Source organism: Scyliorhinus canicula, chromosome 19 (genome assembly GCF_902713615.1).
Source record: "Scyliorhinus canicula chromosome 19, sScyCan1.1, whole genome shotgun sequence".
NCBI lineage: Eukaryota > Metazoa > Chordata > Chondrichthyes > Carcharhiniformes > Scyliorhinidae > Scyliorhinus > Scyliorhinus canicula.
Window position 1 is genome coordinate 46106812 of NC_052164.1, and position 25119 is coordinate 46131930.

A 25119-nucleotide genomic window follows, 5' to 3' on the forward strand; every position below is an offset into this window, starting at 1 on the left:
GGAGCATGCCAGCCCTCTAGGTGAACAGACAGCTCAAAGGGAGATGGTGGCATAGTGCTATTGTCACTGGACGAGTAATCCAGAGACCCTGGGTGATGCTCTAAGTTCAAATCCACCGATGCTGATGGTAACATTTTAATTCAAATTTATTAAATAAGAAGTAATGGTGACCAGAAACTATCATCAATTGTTGTAAAAATCCATCTAGCTCACTAATGTCCTTTCGGGAAGGAAATCTGTCATCCTTATCTGACCTAGCCTATAGGCGACTCTAGATTCACAACATTCCTGCCCTCATTCAAGGGCATTCAGGGATGGGCTACAAATGCTGGCCCGCCATAGGGCAGCACCATGGTTAGCACTGCTGCCTCACAGCGCCAGGAATCTGGGTTCAATTCCGGCCTTGGGTCACTGTCTGTGCATAGTCTGCACGTTCTCCCCGTGTCTGCATGGGTTTCCTCCGGATGCTCCGATTTCCTCCCAGTGTCCAAAGATGTGCAGGTTAGGTCGATTAGCCATGCTAAATTGTCCCTTAGTGTCCAAGGATGTGCACGTCAGGTGGGGTTACAGGGATAGGGCAGGGAGTGGGCCTAGGTAGGATGTTCAGAGGGTCGGTGCAGACTCAATGGGCAGAATGGCCTCCTACCGCACTGTAGGAATTCTATGGTTCTATGGGAGCAGCCACGGGAATTCCTGTCTCTGCAAGAGTCTGTAATTGGCTCAGGCTAATCCTTGGTCTCTCCTGCCCCCTTGTGGAAGTAGGGTTCTACTCGACAAGGCACGGTTTCTTCTGCATATTTCTTTGTGACAATGGTGGGCAACTAGAGGGGCCACATGCAGCCCACCTGGGTTCTGAGTGCGGCCCATGAGACGTTTTGTTGACAATTGCCCATGCAAAGGGTTGCCACATTCCACTGGTTTCCATTCGCATTGGCTTTTTTCCTATTGGTATGACCGACGTGATATACACGTAAAACAAGGCCAAGTGAGGTGAGTGCTGATTCCACACAACATTGACTAAGAGGGCCATGAACTCACTCTGCGTCCAATCAAGTGTAAATATTTAGTTTGCCCTCACCACTTGTTAACAGTTCTGTTCATATATGAATGATAAAGCATTTTCTGTAACTCGCTATGAAATGCTCAGCCTGTATTAAATGTATCTAATCTTTTTCATGGGATTGTGGTTAGTAACAAGCCCAATTTCAATCTTGCAGCCCACTCAGGTGAAGGAGGGCCACTCAAGCGGCCCACTCACGGGCCTAGGTTGCCTGTCACTGCTTTATGGTGTTGCATAGCACCATTGGGAGCAATTGCCCAATCTGACAGTGTAGAAACTGCCCAATTTAACTGCACTTGTTGAGTGCTGGGTGTCTAACAAAGTGTCATCATAGAATTTACAGTGCAGAAGGAGGCCATTCGGCCCATCGAGTCTGCACCGGCTCTTGGAAAGAGCACCCTACCCAAGGTCAACACCTCCACCCTATCCCCATAACCCAGTAACCCCACTCAACACTAAGGGCAATTTTGGAATATGGGCAATTTATCATGGCCAATCCACCTAACCTGCACATCTTTGGACTGTTGGAGGAAACCGGAGCACCCGGAGGAAATCCACGCCCTCCCGGGCAGGATGTGCAGACTTCGCACAGACAGTGACCCAAGCCGGAATCGAACCTGGGCTCCTGGAGCTGTGAAGCAATTGTGCTATCCACAATGCTACCATGCTGTCATAGTAGGGTGTGGTTAATAAACAGGCAGACAACTGGCGATTCAGAATGTGAATGATGCCTCACCCAGTCACTCAGCTTTCCTGAATTTACAGACAGTGTTTATGGCAGAGTTTGGCCTGTACGCCTTGCTGGTTAGTGTTTCCCAGTGAATTAATACCATGCCAAAAGTAAGAATGTGATGAATGTAGGGATTTCATATATATTGTGTTATATGTATTTGGTGCAGTGAGGGTTAAACATCTGGGTTAATGTGTGACTGCTGCAGTCATGTTTTCAAAAATCCTAGTTTGAAAGGCCGAAGGCTTTTTGGAGACAGGGTTGCAATTAAAGCACCATAAAAGTAAAATCATAATTCATTTCAGCCATGGATATTGATTCCTGAAATTGGGCTAATGGAATTTTGTTTATATAAAAAGGGTTCCTTGGGGAATAGATAAATAGAGACATTATGTACAGCTTCGTGAGATGATGTAGTTAATGGGATGAACCAGAGCTGAAGCACTCAGGTGTTGGTTTTGGCGTTTCAGTTCAGTTTGGATCTGTCCGTGAACAGGATAGCTTCTCTCAAAGCAATTTAGTTAAAAAGATTTTATCTGTGAACAGAACAGAAGTTTGTGAAAAGGCTGGCAGTTTAAACAGCAGTTTGACACAGGCAATAATCTGCAAGCTGTTTCCTGGAGGATCTCTCTCAAGTGGTTTATCCAAGACCATCTCTTTACGACAAGTGTTCCTGGGTTGGCTAACTCTATTTAAAAATGGATTTTGATCTGAGATAGGTTTTGCTTCAGTGGAGATAAAGGAGAGCAGATAGGAATTAGTGTTTCATTGTATTGTTAAGCATTTTGTAACTGGTAATTGGTAGCTATGATCTTCATGGTATTAGAGTTAGTAATACTGTGTTAGCAATAAAGTTTGTTTTAATATACCATATCCCTATTTGTGCATGGAATTGCTCTTGGAGTGGAGTATCTTTCACTCACAGTCTTATCAATTAAATAAAATATTGGGGTTTCTGTCCGACGTCCTGCCAACTGTTTTGGCCTGGTCCGGAGTCGTAATAGGAAACAAAAGCCATTGTACGTCTGTCACTGGCAGGGACAGAAGGCAGCTCAGCTGAGTTTGTTCATCTTATCCAGCGCCTCAGTTGAGATGCTACTTGGCCTCAGTGTCCAGGGTTTAGGGCAAGGAAGGTGCGAGTAACTCTGGCAGGACACCTGATGCTGATCAGTGGCACTGGGAGAGGAGTGCCCAGTTGTGGGGTCAGCCTGTGATGGTGCTCTTCCTGGTCAGGTAGCCTGTTGGCGCTCACTGTATAAGCTGGCATGCAGAGAATAGGCACGCTGGTGCCTGTGAAACTGAATTCTTTGTCAGGAACTGCCTGCAGAACACAAAGGACAGAATTTGCCTTTAAACAGCACCCTTCCCGTTGCTGCCCTCTGCTGGCATCAACTGATGACACAGACAAATTGATACTGCAAGTTTGATTTACTTCTTAAATACAACTTTATTTAGCTCACTTAAGAATTCAGTTATGTGCTGATTTAAACAGTTACTTAAGTTTCAAGACTCACAATATGAGCCAAAATATACCACCCGGTAGAACGACTTTGGCCAGGCTCGTTCTGGAGGGTGTGTGCTCAGAGTTCTCAAGCTCAGGGTCCTGTTGTGCGAATGTTGATCACAGGGTTATCGTTGCCCAAATCTTAGAAACGGCTGCTTTTAAGAAGATTTAGGTTAAACTATTCTGTTAGTATATAGCAATAATTCATCCTTGAGAGAGCCTTGTCTTCGCTGTTGCGAAACAAAGTGTGATCAGTGAAATGTCCAGTTGCAAGATGTTGTCCTCCAGTTCCCACGAAAGTCATTCTGCTTAAGCTGCAGATTCCACACACACACACACAAATCTGTTGGCCTCTTTTACCATCATGCCTCACAGCACAATGTTGGCCATTTTTCCCATCATTCCTCACCTCAGATTGCCACAAAGCACTTACCATCCAAGGAACAAATTTGAAAGTGTAGTCACTGTAATGTAAGAAATATCAAGGCCAATTTGCACACAGCAAGATCCCACAGAGAGCCAATGAGACTCTGTTTTCGTGATGCGGACCGAAGGATAAATATTGATCTTGACACCACAGACTCTTTGTCAAAACAGTGCGGTGGAATCTTTAACAACCCCCTGAGGGGGAGACAGGTAGGCATCTCGGACTAACACCTCAGAGGGAAGAAGAGGGAGAGAAGATTGGGGAAAATCCTAAACGCTCAGTGATCACAGGCATTGGCAAGATTCCCAATTCACAGCTGCTGTTGTGTGGATCGGTGGCACCATTTGATCAACCCTGGTCACTGCGGATAGTTTTATCTAAAAACTACATAAAATTTAATCAATCCTTAAGCAATAGCACATGGTAAAATTGTGGCAAAATGTTTTGCTTTAAGGCAGGCAGTGGTGTAGTGACATTGTCACTGTACTAGTAATCTAGAGTCTCAGGGTAATGCTCTGGACCCAGGAACCGGGGTTCAAATCCCACCACGGCAGCTGGTGAAATTAGAATTTTTTTAAAATCTGTAATTAAAAGTCTAATGATGACCATGAAACCATTGTTGTAAAAACCCATCTGGTTCACTAATTTAAAAAAATAACATGAGTGCTTTACATTTTGACCCTTTTTTCCCCAAATATACTTGATTCATGAAATATCTGAAAGAAACATTACAAAACATTTCCAATTGTCATTGCAGAGATTAGGATGCACACTGAGGTGCTTCAATACAGTAATGAGAACATTACAAACATTATAATGTATTCATTAAAGAGAGAACAATGCTGTTCAGATTATATACATCAGTCATACTGCACACTGAGGTGCTTCAACACAGTTACATTTACTATATACAGGAAAGATTAATCTCACAGTCCAAGAGGTTTCACACCACTTTAGATTATTACACATATGTCAGGGTTCCAATCCAGAACATCATGTGTATTCTGGCAGCTAGTATGAATATCAATCACTCCCAGGTGAGTATTAACTGAGTAATATGCGCTCTCTCTCGATTCCCCTCACCCAGTGTACACTGCTCCAGACCATAATATCTTAACTTTACATAAATGAGGGCCATATTGTGACACCAGCCATGATCTGAGGTAGATTCTGGATATTTCTCTGCTGTTGGGCCTGTGACACTCAGGATTGGACTGTTTCTGGTCACGTGGGACATGGTCATGCAATGAAATCTGCATCAAGAGTTAACAACCCCAGGGGTGGCAGGTGGAGCAGTGGTTAGCACTGGGACTATGGCGCTGAGGACCCGGGTTCGAATCCCGGCCCTGGGCCACTGTCCGTGTGGAGTTTGCACATTCTCCCCGACTCTGTGCGGATTTCACCCACACAACCCAGAAGATGTGCAGGTTAGGTGGATTGGCCAGGCTAAATTGCCCCTTAATTGGAAAAACAAATACTCTAAATTTATTTTTTAAAATAATTAACAACCCCATTGATAGGGTAGGGGTTATAGAGATCATTTACGATTCTGTCATTACATAAACTTGAGAATCAAATGGGTTAAAAAGACAATTAGGGTCATTCCGGAGAGTTCTGGTGGGCAGAGGGCTGAGCAATGCCACAATACCCCCTCAGCCCCCCCACCCCCCCACAAACAAGCCACCATCCCACACTACACCCCCATCCCTCACACCTCACCCTCTCAAACTCCCACATCACCCCTTCCCCACACACCCCACATCCCTTCTTCCTCACACTACCGTGACCTCCTTTTCCACGACACTGTGCCCCCTCCCCTACTCGTCCACCCCCTCTATCCCACACCTCCCCCCTCCCATCACTGCCCCCTCCCCTCACATCAGCCCCCTCTCCTCTCTACACCATGCCCCTTCTAATAATCTCTATTAGTGTCACAAGTAGGCTTTCATTAACACCAATTAATGTATTGTGAAAATCCCCTAGTCGCCCGACTACTCCACCTGTTCAGGTACACTGAGGAACAATTCAGAATGTCCAATTCTCCTAACAAGCACATCTTTTGGGACTTGTGGGAGGAAACTGGAGCAACCGGAGGAAACCCATGTAGACACGGGGAGAACGTTCAGACTCTGCAGAGACAGTGATGCAAGCCAGGAATCGAACCCTGGCCCCTGGCACCGTAAAGCAACAGTGATAATGACTGTGCTCCTGTGCTACCATGTCTCTCTCCCACATCACCCCCTCCACTTGCACCATCCCCACACTGCCGATTCTCTTCCAACACCCCTCCACTGCCCTTCCCCAACCCCATCCTCCCCTCTACCCAGACTCCATCTAAAGAAGTGAACGACCCTGACTTAACCGAATGGTGGCGTTCATCATTGTGACCAAGCAGCATGGTGGCGCAGTGATTAGCACTGCTGCCTCATGGCACCGAGGTCCCAGGTTCGATCCCGTCTCTGGTTCACTGTCCGTGTGGAGTTTGCACATTCTCCCCGTGTTTGCATGGGTTTCACCCCCACAACCCAAAAGATGTGCAGGCTGGGTGGATTGGTCACGCTAAATTGTCCCTGAATTGGAAAAAATGAATTGGGTACTCTAAATTTTTTTTTTTTAAATCATTGTGACCAGGTCAGTCAGGCTAGTCAGTGCTTCCTTAGCTAATTGTGTGCCTGTTTTGCTAGCACCAACAAGACATTCGGAAGCACCAATTTGCAGCTGAACTTCAGAATAACTTCATTGCACTGTTATATAAGCCTACTTGTGACACTAAGAAAGATTATTATTATTCAGAGGGAGATGGGATTTGCTTACAGACTGTTGCTGACAATTGAGTGTGAGCAGTGTATCTGCAATATGGAGAAGTCGGCTCTGTTCCGAAAGGTGTTTGATTTCGGAATTCTATAAAGTATTACCAAACATCAGGACATTTCAGTCGAACCTTTTGGGGCTTTCAACCTTATTTTTTATTTCATCAAGCTGTAATAGATTTTGACAGCTGATATAATAAAGATACTGTTGTATAATTTCTCTCCATGAGTGTGAATTTACCTTAGCCTGGTGTTCCTGGAGTGGAGTGTGCCTCCGTGACAGGACTTGGGAATATCTGACACTAACCTTTGCCTCTTTGGGTCACTATCTTTTTTAGTTTTTCACCGTTTCAAAGTTCCCCGTGTCTCTTCTTTAAAGTAGCAAAGTACATGGCCTCACATTTGCTGACGTTGAAATCTATTTGCCACAGTTTTGCCTGTTCAGTCCGTCTGTCAGTATCTCTTTGTAATTTTATGTTACCATCTGGATTCTCTGACTGGCTTCATGATTGTTCTGAACTCCATCATTCCTGGAAAACATTACGCGGATGAAGCTGCGCCTGATATCTGAATCACAAGATTTTCACATTGAAATAAAGCAAAAGAAACAATTTCACTGGATGTTAGTGTTAATCAGAATGGGTCCAGTATACTGCTCTAATCTCTACTCTATTCACAACACTCACAACATAATCCGCACTCTTTACTTTACATATGAACCCTGTAGACACACACCTCGAGATACACAGAACTGTATCATGTAGGATAAGGGTTTGGTACATACAGGGTCAACATGGGACTGCGTACAGTCCCACCCACACACTGATGTAAGAGAGCACATTACCCTTGCAGAGGGGTCAGTAGAGTGTTGGACTAGAGCCGCGTGTAGAAACAAACACAGAGACTACTCCTAGGTAGGGTGCTGTTTCAGAGGGTCAGTGCAGATTCGATGGGCCAAATGGCCTCCTTCTGCATCCGAGGCATTCAATGGAATTTCAGAGCAAAGAAATTAGCTTGGACCTTTATTGTACCAATGTATATAATTTCCAGTAGTTAATACATACTGTTGAACAATCTAAGACTATGAATGCCTTCATAAGACCTACTGAGCTACACTCAATATCATCCAACATACAACACACCACTGTACACATTCCACCATCTTCAGTATGCTCTCCATAAACCCATAATCTCTCCCACCTCAAAGAACAAGAGAAGGTGGTCTGCAGTGATTCAAGATGGAGGCTCACCACCACCTTCTCAAGGGTTATTAAGGATGGGCAATAAATGCTGGCCTAGCCAATGATGCACGCATCTCATAAAATAATTTTTGAAATGTGTGTACACGGCGGTATGTATCAAATGGAGTGTGTGCACAGTAGTAAGTGGATGCAGAAGTTCATGTAGTGTAGGTACACCCGCTGTTCTGTAGGGAGGATGTACCAGGATTTTGACCCAGTGACAGTGAAGGAACGGTGATATATTTCCAAGTCAGGGTGGCGAGTGACTTGGAGGGGAACTTCCAGGTGGTGGTGTTCCCAGGTATCTGCTGCCCTTGTCCTTCAAGATGGCAGAGGTCCTGGGTTTGGAAGGTGCTGCCTAAGGAGACTTGGCAAATTGCACTGTGTGTCAGTGGTGGTGAGATTGAATATTTAAGGTGGTGGATAGGTGGCAATGAAGCGGGCTGTTTTGTTCTGGATGGTGTTGAGCTTCTTGAGTGTCTTTGGAGCTGCTACACTCATCCAGTCAAGTGGACAGTAGACCATCGCACTCCTGACTTGAGCTTTGTAATTGGTGGGGTGTCAGGAGGTGAGTTACCCACAGAATTCCTAGTCCCTGACCTGCTCTCCTGGCCACAGTATTTATATGGCTAGCCCAGTTCAGCTTGTGGTCAATGGGAATCCCCAGGATGTTGTAAGACTCGAAAAATTTGTCACGGATCAGGTGGAGGTAGTTCTGTTCACAAGCTTTATTGAAGATCTTTGATGGCAAGGAGAGGAGACTGCCTATCTTTCACCCAAGGAGTTAGTCAGTCTCTTCTCAGCCTACATGCGCAAAAGCAAAGGATATATACTTGTAAGACCCTTATTACCCCTCCCACCGTCCTTTATTCCAGTCTTTCTTTACCGAATCATCTTCGTCCACGACTTGGAGGTTTGTCCAATGGCATTATTATTTTAAGTGTTCAATGAAGGTCCTGTGACCTTTGGCAGTGATGAAAGATCACGTAAACCAGACACATCTCTCGCCTGATAATCGTTCAAAACTGCTGATGAGGTATTTATGACCGCTGCCCCCTTGAAAGACTGAGATCACCTGCCCAAGATCATGAACACAGGATACATCTTGCCTACTACAGTGAGTCTATTGGACCTTTCTTGCAGACCTTGTATATACATTTAGACCTTGATGAACTTTTGATTGTTCGTTCTCCGTTAGATATGGTGAATGACCCCATGTCCTAAATCAGTGATTGCCACAAACTGTGATTTTGTTCTCGGGTCTTAACTCAATGATTGTCAACAACAGCGTTTGGTTTATCGGAGGCCTAGGCCTTTTGGCGGACATGTTTCATGCAGACCTTGTGGTTTTCGATTATTCCAGGCAGATGTTTATGTTAAATGGCCATGAGGTATGTCTGTGGGCGAGCAAGGCAAAGAAGGGTCAGATCGCCCAGAGTTATATCTGGTTTCCAGGTGTTATCCAAGATGGAGTTATGCCGAGTCAACAGAATCCAAGTCTGTCCTGACTGGTTCCGAGTTGGGTTAATATTCGGATCCTTCAACGTTGATCGTAAGATTATCACAGACCCAGCTCATCTGTCTCTATATATAGACCCAGGCTCCATATGCAGGCCTGGCTCTATGCACAGATCCAGCTCTAATACAACTGGCTCTATTCACAGATCCAGGCTCCATACCCAGTCCTGGCTCCATACATAGACACAGCTTTGGACACACACCCAGACTTCATGCACAGACCTGGCTCTACGCTGACACTATGGACAGAAGCAGGCTCTACTCACAGGCCTGGCTCTAAACACAGACCTGGGTCTATACACAGACTTGGCTCTATACACACACCCAGCTTTATACATACATTTGGGGCAGCACGGTAGCATTGTGGTTAGCACAATTGCTTCACAGCTCCAGGGTCCCAGGTTCGATTCCCGGCTTGGGTCACTGTCTGTGCGAAGTCTGCACATTCTCCCCGTGTGTGCGTGGGTTTCCTCCGGGTGCTCCGGTTTCCTCCCACAGTCCAAAGATGTGCAGGTTAGGTGGATCGGCCATGCTAAATTGCCCTTAGTGTCCAAAACTGCCCTTAGTGTTGGGTGGGGTTACTGGGTTATGGGGATGGGGGGGTGTGTACCTTGGGTAGGGTGCTCTTTCCAAGAGCCAGTGCAGACTCGATGGGCCGAATGGCCTCCTTCTGCACTGTAAATTCTATGATTCTATGATACTCCCAGCTCTATAGACACTCCAGGCTCTATACACAGACCCAACACTGTATACAGACCCAGTTATATACACACACCAGGTTTTATACACAGACCCGGCTCTGTAGACACTCCAAACTCTGTATACAGAGCTGGCACTATACACACACACAGCTCTATACACATACCCAATTCTAAACACATTCTTGGCTCTGTACAAAGGGCTGGCACTATACAAATACCTGTCTTTTTACACAGACCCAACTTTATACACACTCCTGGCTCTATATATACTCCAAGCTCTACGTGTTGATGCACGATCAATTGTACAAAGACTAAGGTTGGATACAACTGTGGCTTTATTGCAGTAAGATGTGTGGCCTCCCACAGCAGCTGGCGAAATGGCTGCTGAATAGAGGACACGCATTTATACTCCTCCTACTGGGGGAGCCAGCAGGCAGGGGCTACCGGCGAACCTGTAGTACAGGCCCTACCTTACATCACCTAATGCAGGTGTAACAGTGGTTTACCACACATGTGTAAAATGTTGGTGCGTAGATTGCAATATCCAGATAAGACTCTGTGTGGGGATCGTAACTATTTAATAACAACTTGAACAATGAAGCTAAAAACCACATCTCCAAATTTATTAATGACATAATGATAGGAGTAAATATTAAATTTCACAAAGATATTAATTAAGTGAAAGGGTCAAACTGTGGGAAATGGATTTCGATTTAGGCAAATGTGAGGTCACCCAGTGAGACCCAAAAAGGACCACACAGGGGACTTTCTAAACGGAGAAACGCTAGAAAGCCTGGAGGCACAAGTTCCAGATGTATCGATCATTAAAATCTCGTCAGCAGGTACAGAAAATAGGCAAATGGAATTCTGGCCTTTATATCTGGAGGACTGGAATCCAAGGGAGCAGAGAATATGCTTCAGCCTAACAAAGGTCGAGTTCGACCATGGGAGTTACTGTAAGCTGGCCTGGGCACCACACTTTAGGGTGGATAGATTCACTTTATGTGCAGACCCGGCTCCATACACGTTCCCGGGCTCCATACACGGTCCCGGGCTCCATACATGCTCCCAGCTTGGTACTCAGAGATAGCTCAATTTGCATGCGTGGTTCCATTCTTTAATTCAATCATGGGATGTGGGCTTCGCCGGTTAGGCCATCATTTGTTGCCCATCGCTAATAGCGCCTGCGAAGGTGGTGGCTAGCTGCCTTCTTTAACCGCTGAAGTCCATGTTGGTTCACCCACAGTGCTGTTAGGGAGGAATTCCTGGATTTTAACCCATTCACATTGAAGGAACAGCGATATATTTCCAAGGCAGGATGGCGAGTGACAAGGAGGGGAACTTCCAGGTGACTCCTGACCTTATTACAGCCTTGGTTCAAACATGGATGTGGTAGGCTATGTTAGGGGTATCGCGGTACCTAGGTGGAATGTACCTTATACTGTAGTATGAGTGGTAGAACCTGCCTGCTGGTTCCGCCCAGCAGGCGGAGCATAAGAGTCTGTGTTTCACCCACAGAAGTCATTCTGTACCGGAGCTGCTGGGGTAACTACTTGTTCATTAAAGCCTTCAATTGGACTACAATCTTGCTTCAGTAGTGATTGATTGTGCATCAATGGACAAAAGAACTGAATGCCAGAGGTGAAGTGAGAGCGACTGTCCTTGACATCAAGGCAGCATTTGACTGAGTATGGCATCAAGGAGCCCTAGAAAAACTAAAGTTAATGGGAATCGGAGAAAACGGTCAGCTGGTTGGAGTCATACCTGGCACAAAGGAAAATGGTTGTGGTGATTGGAGATCAATTATCTCAGCTCTAGGATATCACTGCACGAGTTCCTCAGGGTAGTGTCCTGGGACCAATCATCTTCAGCTGCTTCAACGATCTCCCTTCCATTGTAAGATCAGAAGTGGGGGATGTTAACAGATGACTGCACAATATTTAGCACCATTCATAACTCCTCAGATAATGAAACAGTTCATATTCAAATGAAGCAAGACCTGGACAATATCCAGGCTTGGGCTGACAAATGGACGTAACATTCGAGCCACACAAGACCCAGTCAATGACCATCTACTACAAGAAGGGCCTAATCATCGTCCCTTGGCATTCAATGGCATTACCATCACTGAATCCCCCACAATCAACATCCGAGGATTTTCATTTACCACAATCTGAACTGGGCTAACAGGTCAGGTCAAAGACTAGGAATCCTATGGCTAGTAACTCCCTAGGAATGTAATAGCGTACTCCACCTGCTTGGATGAATGCAGTTCTTTTTTTTTTAAAATAATTTTTATTGAAAAATTTTGAATTTATACAACAATAACGCACCATAGTAAAATACCAAAAATAACAATAATATTAACAATCATAAACATTCGCCCCACCTCCATGAACAACACAGCATTTTAACAACAACGCAAATTAACACAATATGAAGTTACAGAATAGACACTACAATAAGGAACACCCCCCCCCCCTCCCCCTCGCCCCCGGGTTGCTGCTGCTATTGACCAAGATACCTATCTTTGAGCCAGGAAGTCCAGAAAAGGCTGCCATCGTTTCTAGAACCCTTGTATTGATCCTCTCAGGGCAAATTTGACCCTTTCCAATTTTATAAATCCCGCCATGTCACTGATCCAGGTCTCCACACTTGGGGGCCTTGCATCCTTCCACTGTAGTAGAATCCTTCGTCGGGCTACTAGGGACGCAAAGGCCAGGACACCGGCCTCTTTCGCCTCCTGCACTCCCGGCTCTACCGCAACTCCAAAAATTGCGAGTCCCCACCCTGGTTTGACCCTGGATCCAACCACCCTCGACACCGTCCCCACCACCCCCTTCCAGAATTCTTCCAGTGTTGGGCATGCCCAGAACATATGGGCGTGGTTCGCTGGACTCCCTGAACATCTGATGCACCTGTCCTCACCCCCAAAGAGCCTACTCATCCTAGTCCCGGACATGTGGACCCGGTGCAGCACCTTAAATTGGATGAGACTAAGCCTCGCACATGAGGAGGAAGAGTTGACTCTCTCCAAGGCATCCGCCCAAGTCCCGTCCTCTATCTGCTCCCCAAGTTCCTCCTCCCATTTAGCCTTCAGCTCCTCCACTGACGACTCCTCCACCTCCTGCATTACCTTATAGATGTCAGACACCTTCCCCTCTCCGACCCACACCCCCGAAAGCACTCTGTCCATCGTCCCCCACGACGGCAGCAGAGGGAATCCCTCTACCTGTCGCCTAGCAAACGCCTTTACCTGCAAGTATCTGGACATGTTCCCTTGGGGAAGGCCAAATTTATCTTCCCATTCCCCCAGGCCCGCAAACCTCCCGCCAATAAACAGGTCCCTCAATTTGCTGATGCCCGCCCTTTGCCACCCCCTAAATCCCCCATCCTTGTTCCCCGGGATGAACCGATGGTTGCCACCCAGTGGAGCCTCCATCGAGCCCCCTGTTTCCCCCCGATGCCGTCTCCACTGTCCCCAGATTCTTAGGGTCGCCGCCACCACCGGGCTCGTGGTAAACCTCTTAGGGGAGAACGGCAATGGTGCCGTTACCATGGCACCCAGGCTCGTACCTCTACATGACGCCATCTCCATTCTTTTCCACGCCGCCCCTCCCCCCTCCATCACCCATTTACGCACCATTGACACATTGGCTGCCCAATAGTACCCCAGAAGGTTGGGCAGCGCCAGCCCGCCTCTATCCCTCCCTCGCTCCAGAAACACCCTCTTCACTCTCGGAGTCCCATGTGCCCACACAAAGCTCAAAATACTGCTAGTCACTCTCCTAAAAAAGACCCTGGGGATAAAGATGGGCAGGCACTGAAAGAGGAACAAGAACCTCGGAAGCACCGTCATTTTGACGGACTGTACCCTCCCCGCTAACGATAATGGCAGCATGTCCCACCTCTTGAACTCCTCCTCCATCTGATCTACAAGTCTGATGAAGTTATGCTTGTGAAGAGTCCCCCAGTCCCTGGCCACCTGCACCCCCAGGTACCTAAAGTTCTCCCCTGCCCGCCTAAGCGGGAGCCTACCAATTCCTTCCTCCTGGTCTCCAGGGTGCACCACAAACACCTCGCTCTTGCCTAAATTTAATTTATAACCTGAAAAGGTCCCAAACTCAGCTAGCAACTCCATCTCTCCCGGCATCCCTCCCACCGGGTCCGCCACATACAGTAACAGGTCATCGGCATACAACGACACCCTATGTTCCTCTCCACCTCGCACCAAGCCTCTCCACCTCTCTGAATCCCTCAACGCCATCGCCAGCGGCTCAATTGCCAGTGCAAACAACAAGGGGGACAGGGGGCAACCCTGCCTGGTCCCTCGGTAAAGCCGGAAGTACTCCAACCTCCTCCTATTCGTGGCCACGCACGCCATTGGGGCCTCATATAGCAGCCTTACCCATCTAATGAACCCTTCACCAAATCCAAACCTCCCCAACACCTCCCATAGGTACCCCCACTCCACTCTATCGAAGGCCTTCTCCGCATCCAGCGCCACCACTATCTCTGCCTCCCCCTCAATCGCCGGCATCATGATGACATTCAACAATCTCCGCACATTCGTGTTCAGCTGCCTTCCCTTCACGAAACCTGTCTGGTCCTCGTGCACAACCCCTGGCACACAGTCCTCCATCCTGGTGGCCAGGATTTTTGCCAGGACCTTAGCATCCACGTTGAGGAGAGATATGGGCCTGTATGAACCACACTGCTGGGGGTCCTTGTTCCTCTTTAAAATTAACGAGATCAGCGCCCGCGACATCGTCAGGGGCAAAGTCCCCCCTTCCCATGCTTCATTGAGTGTCCGCACCAGCAAGGGGCCCTCTAGGTCCACAAACTTTTTATAAAATTCCACCGGGAACCCATCCGGCCCCGGTGCCTTCCCTGACTGCATCTGCCCGATCCCCTTAACTAGCTCCTCCAGCTCAATCGGCGCACCCAACCCCTCCACCTTCTCCCCCTGCATCTTCGGGAAAGGAAGCCCGTCAAGGAACCTCTCCATTCCCCTCCTCTCCCCCGTTGGCTCCGACCGGTGATGAATGCAGTTCTAAACACTCAAGAAGCTCAACACCATCCGGGACAAAGCAGCCCTCTTGATTGCTACCCCTTCCACAAATATTCAATTCCTCCGCTACTGACAAACAGTGGCAGCCATGTGTACCATCTACAAGATGCACTGCAGTAACTCGCCAAGGTTCCTTAGAGAGCACTTTCCAAACACACGAGCACTACCATCTAGGACATGATGTGGAGATGCCAGCTTTAGACTGAGGTGAGCACAGTAAGAAGTCTTAAAACACCCGGTTAAAGTCCAACATGTTTGTTTCAAACACTAGCTTTCGGAGCACTGCTGCTTCCTCAGGTGAATCACCTGAATTCACCGAAGGAGCAGTGCTCCGGAAGCTCGTGTTTGAAACAAACATGTTTAGATCATAGTATTTACAGTGCAGAAGGAGGCCATTCGGTCCATCGAGTCTGCACTGGCTCTTGGAAAGAGCACCCTACCCAAGGTCAACACCTCCACCCTATCCCCATAACCCAGTAACCCCACTCAACACTAAGGGCAATTTTGGACACTAAGGACAATTTATCATGGCCAATCCACCTAACCTGCACATCTTTGGACTGTGGGAGGAAACCGGAGCACCCGGAGGAAACCCACGCACACACGGGGAGGATGTGCAGACTCCACACAGTGATCCAAGCCGGAATCGAACCTGGGACCCTGGAGCTGTGGAGCCATTGTGCTGTCCACAATGCTACCGTGCTGCCCCTATTTGGACTTTAACCTGGTGTTGTAAGACGTCTTACTATCTAGAAGGACAGCAGCAGATACCTGGGGACACTCATCGCCCTTACTCGGAAATATATCGCCGTTTGTTCAGTCGCTGGGGCAACATCCTGGAACTCCCTCCCTAATAGCACAGTGGGTGTACATACATCTCAAAGACTGCAGAGGGTCAAGAAGGCAGCTCACCACCAACTTTTCAAGGACAACCAGGGATGGGCAATAAATGATAGCCTGGCCAGTGACGCCCGTAAAATGTATTAAAATAAAACACCATGGAGGTTATCATCAATGAGAATACAGGACTTTGCCTCCACCCTGAGTATAAATAGCAAACACCTGTTAAATAGAGAAAAGACAAAAGATTTACGGGAAACGATTTGTCCTGAATCTGAGGGATTGATATTGAGGGGGGTGGGGGGGATGGGAGACGAGGATCAGTCAGCCAGACCCTCCTCCTGTCTCAGGTTCCCTGAACTGCACACTCCACCTGCTGATGCTGCACAGCAGTGGAACTCGGAGGACCTCCAACTCCTCCAGTGTCCCGGCATGCTTCATAGCAGAAGCTCGGAGGACCTTCGACTCCTCCACGGTCCCGGCGTCCTTCACACCACCATCATGGCTGCTCTCATTGAAGCAGAGTCCAGTCCGCAGAGACCGCAGTTCGGGTGTCGGTACCTGACCGACCCGGGCCTGGTTTTTCAACATAATGCCTGGTGAGAATGTGCGCGACAGACCTTCCCCAAACTCTGGGGGTCAATTCTCTCATCATTCTCCCATACGCCACCCCCGCCCCGGCAGCACATTGCTGCTGTCACTCAAAATGATGTTTATTTCATCACCAGCTTTAATGCTTTTCCCCGACGGGCTTATACATATTCATTATCCTGCTGACGTGCAAAACACTCCACCTAAACACGCAATGTTTAATTTTCATGACATTCACATATGGTTTTGGCGTCTTGGAATAAAGGCTGAATTAATCGTCCCTTAATGGCGCAAGAATGTTCAGACTCCTATCAATATGCACTCTGTTATGTGCTGACCATGTAGCGTCGACTGGAGTTACATGTCGGTCATGCAGATGTAGCAGGCTCCCTTCTCTGAGGCATGTTGGTTGGATCTTTTTTTTACTGCAATCCAAAAGCTTTCTCTTCCATTAGATGTGGGTACTGAGGCTTTCCTTTTCTCCTGTCACACAGGGATAATGTAGAGTGGTCTGAAGAGCAGGAGGCTGCAGCCAGGAAATCAGTTGAAGAAAACTTTACCCAGCTTGTGTCTCCAGAGAAACAAGGTGAGTGAATCACAATCACTTTAGTTTGCTTCAGCAGGCTAGTACTAGCTCAAGGGAAGACCTGTCAATTTTTAAAAATCCATAAAAGACATTTTGTATCCCAAGTATGATTGGTATTTTTAGCACTAAATCTCTGCAAATGTAAACACATTTTCTTTGATGCTTGTGCAAACTATTGGTATCTTGGTAGTAGATGGCACAGTGGTTAGCGCTGCTGCCTCAGCTCTAGGGACCGGGTTCAATTGAGGGTAGCATGGTGGTTAGCATCAATGCTTCACAGCTCCAGGGTCCCAGGTTCGATTCCCGGCTGGGTCACTGTCTGTGTGGAGTCTGCACGTCCTCCCCGTGTGTGCGTGGGTTTCCTCCGGGTGCTCCGGTTTCCTCCCACAGTCCAAAGATGTGCGGGTTAGGTGGATTGGCCAGGCTAAATTGCCCATAGTGTCCTAAAAAATAAGGTTAATGGGGGTTGTTGGGTTACTGGTATAGGGTGGATACGTGGGCTTGAGTAGGGTGATCATTGCTCGGCACAACATCGAGGGCCGAAGGGCCTGTTCTGTGCTGTATTCTAATTCTAATTCTAATTCCAGCCTTGGGTGACTGTGTAGTTTGTACGTTCTCCCCTTGTCTGCGTGGGTTTCCTACCGGTGCTCCGTTTCCTCCCACAGTCGAAAGATGTGCGGGCTTGATGGATTGGCCATGATAAATTGCCCCATTGTGTCCAGGGATGTGCAGCTTTACGAGATAGGGCGGGGTGGACAGGAGAATGGACATGGGGAGAGTGCTTATTTGAAGGGTTGCTGCTGACTCGATGGGCCAAATGGCCTCCTTCTGCACTGTAGCGATTCTATGATACTTATTCATTATGCCAGAGTCCTTCAGCACAGTCAGCAGTGCAAAACGCTTCTGACCGAAGACCTCTGTCTGGATTTTCACTCCGTGTCTTTCTTTCTCTTGTTCTCTCTTTATTTGCTTTTCCCTATTTTATCAGCAGTCAGGGTTCCTCCATAACACAAGCTATTGTGTTTTCATCAAAACCATAAAAGAAATGCCTGATACAGACTGGAGCTGACCATAACAAAATAGAAATAACTCACTACTCAGCCTCATTAAGAAACCAAACCTGTGACTTGATTTCCAGAATGTGATTTGTACATCCAACTAAAAAGCGGGCAGTGCCTAAAGAACAAGGAAATGAACATTAATGCAGAGTGGATAATTTGACACTACTTCTAGAGTAAATTCTAAGCCCATCTCTCAAGAGTGAATGAAGTTGTGCAATTAGTACACAGATCCTCACATTCCATTCTAGAGAGTACTAGAAATAAGTTGTGACCTCGTAGGCTTTCTCACCTCTGCCCCAAGACCTCTCTCTGTCTTTCTCTCTCTCTTTATTTGCTTTTCCCTATTTTATCAGCAGTTAGTTTTCCTCCTAAGCTATTGTGGTTTCATTAAGAACCAGCAGGTTATTTCCTAATCAACTTCATCCTTTCTCGGGACCCGAAAGCTGGGGAATTCTTCTAATTTTCCGATGTCTTTCACTGTCAGCCTAAAACAATTTTATAATTTCAAATTAGGATCTCTTTTCAAGTCATTACAAATGTAGCACTTGTAACCTCAACCTGTGCATGTTAGCTATGTGGTCAAGTGTGCTTCTGTGACACATTCGGCAATTGGAAAACTTATTTTAGTATCCTTCTCAAATTTGTCTTGCTTTCCAAACAGTGGAGTACGAGAACAAGGCCAACAGCTACTGGAATGACTTCTACAAAATCCACGAGAACAAATTTTTCAAAGATCGTCACTGGCTTTTCACCGAATTTCCTGAGTTGGTTTCCAATTGTAAGCCTTCCTCATTGGATAAAACCAGGCCTGCTCCAGCAGTGTCTAGCCACAGCAACGCTCAGTCCCAGGGCTGCCTTGACAGGACTGTTGAAAATGGCTCCCACCTCTCCCAGATGTGTGCTGAAGAGGGGGTTGTTTGTATCCAGGAGAATAATTTGAAAGTTGATGCTGACAGTGTGTGGGACGGTCAGGGAACGGACAGACTTGTGGCCTTGTCTTCAGGGGTTATGCCACAGATGCGCAACCAGCTGAGTGAGCCAGAACTATTGGATGCAGATTACTCAGGAGCTTCTGGGACATTCCGTATTCTTGAGGTAATGCGGGACGTTTCGCAATGTTTTACAACACAGAAACAGGCCATTCAGCCCAACTAGTTAATGCTGGTGTTGATGCTCTGCTCAAGCCCCCTCCCATCTTTCCTCATCTAAATCTACCATCGTAACCATCAATTCACCTCTCCCTCAAACACTTTTCCAGCTTCCCCCTAAATGCATTCACTCCCTGTGGTCACGAGTTCCACCTTCGCACCACTCTTGTTTTTTTAAAATTCCCTATTGGATTTCTTGGTGGTTTTTGTTAAGCATTACAACTTGGTTAACCCCCAATTACTTAGTGGACGACGGCACAACAGCATGTAATACTTCATTAACCAACCAAGAGGATCCTATTCGGCACTACTGTCTGTGATTTCAGACACTTGAAGCAATGTGGATGAAAAATTAGTGTTTTGTCAGCCAAGGAAATGACTACTAGGGGAAATTGTTCTCGCTCGTATACACTGTGAGAGAAATTAGGTCTCTTTCCTTATCAAACTCGTATGAGGATCATCAGAACTCAGCTACTTGCAAGAACCAAGTAAGATTCTTTGCTGTGTCAATGAGCTGGGATCTGGGGCTAGCCTCATTGGTTAGTGGCTGGGTATTTCTGTCAAATATTTGATGTTATAGAAGTCTTTAGGCTGAAGGAAGTGAACAAATTATTTATATCTTGTGGGTGACCCATCACTATAAACACAATGACATGCAAAACTTATTTTAATGTAACTGCCAAGGTTTTTTTTATAACTATAATTTTAATTTCTAGAATTAACATTTGAGATAAATGTAGTGAGGAGGAATCACAGCTCAACAAAGTAGCAAAATGCACCTGGAACTCAGAAAAGTCTGTTTCCCACAAAGCATATCAATTTGTGCAAGAAACACATTTGGAGAAAGATATTTTAAACTCCTGAGTAAACTTGGGCTGTTGGAAATACCATCTTTCAGAAGAGCTATTTAACTAAGGCCCCATCTGCACACACAGATGGATGTGAAAAATCCCATGACAAAACCATGTTGCCTCTCGCTAATACGTCCACTTGCTTCCAAATGGGAGTAAATTCTGTCTTGAAGAATCCTCTCCAATAATTTATCTACCACTGACATAAGGCTCACCGGCCTGCAATTTCCTGAATTATCCTTGTTACCCTTAAACAAAGGAACAATATTAGCTATTCTCCAGTCCTCTGGGACCTCACCTGTAGCCAGTGAGAACACAAAGATTTCAGTCAAGGCCCCAGCATTTCCTCACTTGCCTCCCTCTATTCTGGGGTAGATCCCATTGGGCCCTGGGGACTTATCTACCTTAATGTTTTTCAAGACCCCCAACACCACCTCCTTTTTGATCTCAATGTGATCCAGACTATCTACACACCCTTTCCCAGACTCATATCTACCAATTCCTTGTCTTTGGTGAATACTGATGAAAAGTACTCATTTTGTACCTTGCCCATTTCTTCTGGTTCCATGCTTAGATTCCCTCCCCTGACCTTGAGTGGGACAATCCTTTCACTGGCTACCCTCTTGTTCTTCACATACGTATAAAAAGCCTTGGGATTTTCCTTAATCCTGTTTTCCAGTGATTTTTCATGGCCCCTTTTGCCCTCCTAACTCATTGCTTAAGTTCCTTCCTACTTTCCTTGTATTCCTCACGGGCTTTGTCTGTTCCCAGCCTTCTTCTAGGTTTCCTATACTGGAGTGTGGTCATAGAAGTACTTCCCTGCAAGCTCTCCCTACACATTCTGCCAGACCTGCTGACTGTTTCCAGCATTTTCTGTTCTTGCAGGACGTTATTTAATTAGCTGCAAAGCACTTTGGGGACATCCTGAGGTTGTGGAAGACGCAGAGGCGGACTTACACTTTTGGGGGCCATGTACTCTCTATCTTTCTGGGGGCCCCACAAGCCCCATCCACAATTATGTTGAGCCCTACCTCGAATGATGTCAATGCCCTCCTGACCCCACCCATCCTCAGCTCACACAGTGCCAGGCACAGAAACCCCAAGTCCGGTTGCTAACCAGCCCTCTCGCTCTCGGCTCGGTTGCCTGGCTGCAGCTGGCTTTCTGACCTGGCCTCTGCTCTCTGTCACCCTCACTGCCTGGTCCGGGTGCTACCCAGTCCAGCCCTCTCACACTCAGCTCTGCCTGGCTGGCCTCTGGCTCTGATCAAGTCGCCCCCCCCTCCAGTTGGCTGCTGCTCCCTGATTCCCTGAGACATGACGCCGGCGCTTGCAGTCGCTCACCTCTCAGCTCTTGCTTGGGTGGCTGGGCACCGAGCCTCGATCATGTGTGGTCCTGGCTGGCTGCTGCTGTTGACTATCTGGCCCTGTACCCTCTGTTCTTTTTGGTTGGTTGCCCACCCACTCTCAGCCCTGGCCTGGTGGTCAAGAGTCGCCTGCTGCTCCCCTTAATGGCCATTGGTCAACTTTGCGGCCGAGGTGGACTTACAATCTTGGCGGCTCATATAGCCACCTCTCAGTATGGGGCCCTCCCATTTGCTGGGGCCCAGCGCTCTGTGTTTCTTTGTAAGTCCGCCTCTGGGGATTCACTATATAAATGCAAGTCTTTCTTTGTTGAATAATTCAAAGAAGTGAAAGAGCTTACACAAAATAAACATCTGCATGTTTAACACAGTCACTGATTTCACAACACATGCACACGTTTTAAACCAGAGAAAGTGAAACATAACTTTAACTAGTTTATGCAGAGTGTGGTGAGCAAGCTGACTACCTGTATCAGGAGATTGAAGAGAGTTGGATAAGCTGAGAAAGATTTTATCGGTGTCAGATATCACAGCATATATTTCCTAAAGTGGAGGACTGTGATGCTGTTCTCTCGTCCTGCTCATTCTGTGTTCCAGTGCAGCATTGAGCTAACAAGTCCAAGCTACAGCGACAGTTTGGATGTTACACTTACTGATCTCTGACCTGGTTTTGGGTAAGGGAGAATTAGTCTGGGTTCCTGTTCATCAACAACAGTGACCTCTGCTGGAGGTGTGTGGGGATAAAATGATGATGGAATATTATCCAACTGGGGTTTCAAAAAGGTGAAAGAGCCCCTCAAGACATTCACTGCTCTTGGTGTACGAGTCTGACAAGTTGCACAATGACTGTGACACCCCACTTCAAGAGGAATGATTAAAACATCACAGGAAGATTATCATTAGCACTTTAACCTCCCAACCATCACACTCCCCTCCTTCACAAAGTATCCAACCTTTATTGAGTCTTCTCCGATCTTTGATGAATTGTCCCTCAGTGTACAGGTCAAAAGTCCAGTTGATGTGGATAAGTGTGAAGGTCAAAGGGCAAGCCTCTGTCAGGATCAGGGACATCCAGAAGGTTAACGGTCAAGATCGGAGCACTCTAATCACTCCACATCTCTTTAAACAGAGCCAGGCACTTTTTACTGCCTATTGTAGCCGAGCTGCTGGAGTGAAAAATTGCTCTGCTATTGAAGAGGGACAGGGAGTTATCCTCGTGTACTGTCTGACATTTCTCCCTCGATCAGTCTTGGTGGCTCACACAACTGTGTGTGAATCAGTAATTTGCCATCTTGTTGACAACCGTAATACTTTGTCTTTCCGCAGTTAAGGTGTTTGTTAGTTACACCAGTCTCCACTCCCAGGTTGCTGCAGTTTTGCTAACACGAGTCTTGCCCCACACTGTGTCATCTTTGTGTGCCTTTGGCGGGAAAGGTCACGGCTTTGGGATATTTGGTCCCGGGCACTGAATAAACAAGTCAAACACGAGCATGGTGCCTGTAGGAATGTGAATCTCAGTGTGGCTCTGGTTCTGGGTAAGCTTTTCCTGCTTTAAATGTAATCCCAGTAAAATGACTTCAATCTGAAGTTGAGGGTTGAGATGGAGGAGAAACATCTCAAACTGTATGCCTTTTGAAGATTCTTTTCTCAAATGAGGTGGTCCCTGTTTTTCTCTGTAAAATTGGGAAGTTTCTTATTGAGAATCTCCGATGAAGGATACCAGCACCAATGAAAAGAAGACCGGAGAAGGCCAGTTCAGTGGGGAAATGGAAATCAGGTGAAACTGAGCTCAGGTTTTCAAAGCCTGCAGGAAAGGGAATAATTTAAAGATTAGCCATTATGTCATTGAATGACGGAGCAGGCTCAAAGGGCCAGATGGCCTACTCCTGCTCCTAGTTCTTATGAATACTGTCGGAGACCCAGTCCTTGATCCAAGTTCAGCGGGGAGAATTACATTTATATTTGCCGTTCTCTACCAAACTTCGCCAAACACTCAATTACTTTTTGAACTGCAGTTACTTGTGGGCAACCATCACAAATATCCTGCTTTGTGTTTGCATGAGTTATTCTCAGTTTCAGCAGTGTCAGACACTCCTCTAACAGCCTGAAATGTCCTCACACTACTGAACAGTGTTTATCTGTCCGATAGTATAATCCAGGGGCTGGTGGAAGTGCCCCTCGATAAAACCCGATATTTATGCCTTTTTGTGCATCAATCCACAGCATATCCAATCCTTCTGGAGGAATATTGTGAAGTCCGGTATGAATCATTATGCTGATTTCATTATCATCACGTGTGCCCTCAGGATGGTCATCGGCTCATAGTCTTCTTTGTGACTCTCTGTCCTGTGTCAGTATTTTCAGTTTCCAATACCTTCCTTCAATTTTCAAACTATGCAGCATTGATATTGTCTTCCTCTTTTTTTGTCCTTGCAATCTTCCTTCCATAACATCTCTTAGCAGTCAATTTCCTCCTCCCCGTCTCTCTGTCTGCTCTTAATTGCATTCAGCATATCTCTTTCTTCATTCACTCTCTCCTCAGCACTTCAGCATTTCCTACTTTTCCTGTCCAGCTGATCTTTTCCATTCTCCTCCAAGCCGACATTTCAAAGCTATTGAGCAAGTGGTCTTCTCGTTTCACTTAAGGTTTATGTGCCACCAGCATAGTGGTTAGCACTGCTGCCTCACTGAACCAGGAACCCGGGATCAATTCCGACCTTGGGTGACTGTGTGGAGTTTACATGTTCTCCCTGTGTCTGCGCGGTTTCTTCCCACAGTCGAAACATATGCAGATTAGGGGATTGGCCATGTTAAATTGCCGCTTAGTGTCCAACGGTTAGGTGTGGTTACGAGATTGCAGGGATAGGGTGGGGAAGTGGGAACTGTGTTCGTTTGGAGGGTTGGTTCAGACCCAATGGGCCGGATTGCCTCCTTTTGCACTGTAGGGATTCTGTGATTTCTGATTACATTTTCCAGTGGACGGCACGGTAACACAGTAGTTAGCACTGTTGCTTAACTGCTCCAGCGTCCCAGATTCGATTCCCGGCTTGGGTCACTGTCTGTGCGGAGTTTGATCCTTCTCCCCGTTTCTACATGGGTTTCTTCCAGGTGCTCCGGTTCCTTCCTACAGTCCAAAAATGTGCAGGTTAGGTGGATTGACCGTGCTAAATTGCCCGTCGTGTCCAAAAAGGTTCGGTGGGATTACTGGGTTATGAGGATAGAGCGGAGGTGTAGGCTTAAATAGGGTGCTCTTTACAAGGGCTGGTGCAGACCCAATGGGCCGAATGGCTTCCTTCTGCACTGTAAATTCTATGATTCTATAGTTTAAAGACCTCTAACCACATGCATCCCTATCTCTTTTTCCTTTATCTCACTGCATTCTCACTCATATCCAGGGTATATTCCAGACAAGGCAGGGACCTTCCAATACATGAAATTATTCTTGTTCACAGTCTTTGGGGAACCAACTTCGCCATCTTCCTTGGTGAGCATTTTTAAAAAAAATTTAGATTACCCAATTATTTTTTCCAATTAAGGGGCAATTTAGTGTGGCCAATCCACCTACTCTGCTCATTTTTGGGTTGTGGGGGCGAAACCCACGCAGACACGGGGAGAATGT

The 25119-nt window shown here is 46.7% G+C and overlaps 1 protein-coding gene across 1 annotated transcript in view; it reads left to right on the plus strand.

Annotated features, from left to right (window-relative positions):
• Window positions 1–16364: 16364 nt before the first annotated feature.
• Window positions 16365–25119, plus strand: part of mettl2a (methyltransferase like 2A) — a 44172-nt gene continuing 35417 nt past the window's right edge. Inside the window, exons 1-3 of the mRNA XM_038779158.1 lie at window positions 16365–16501; window positions 16988–17079; window positions 18802–19235. Coding sequence (XP_038635086.1) covers window positions 16404–16501; window positions 16988–17079; window positions 18802–19235 — 624 coding nt within the window. The 5' untranslated portion in view covers window positions 16365–16403. The remainder of the gene's footprint in view (window positions 16502–16987; window positions 17080–18801; window positions 19236–25119) is intronic.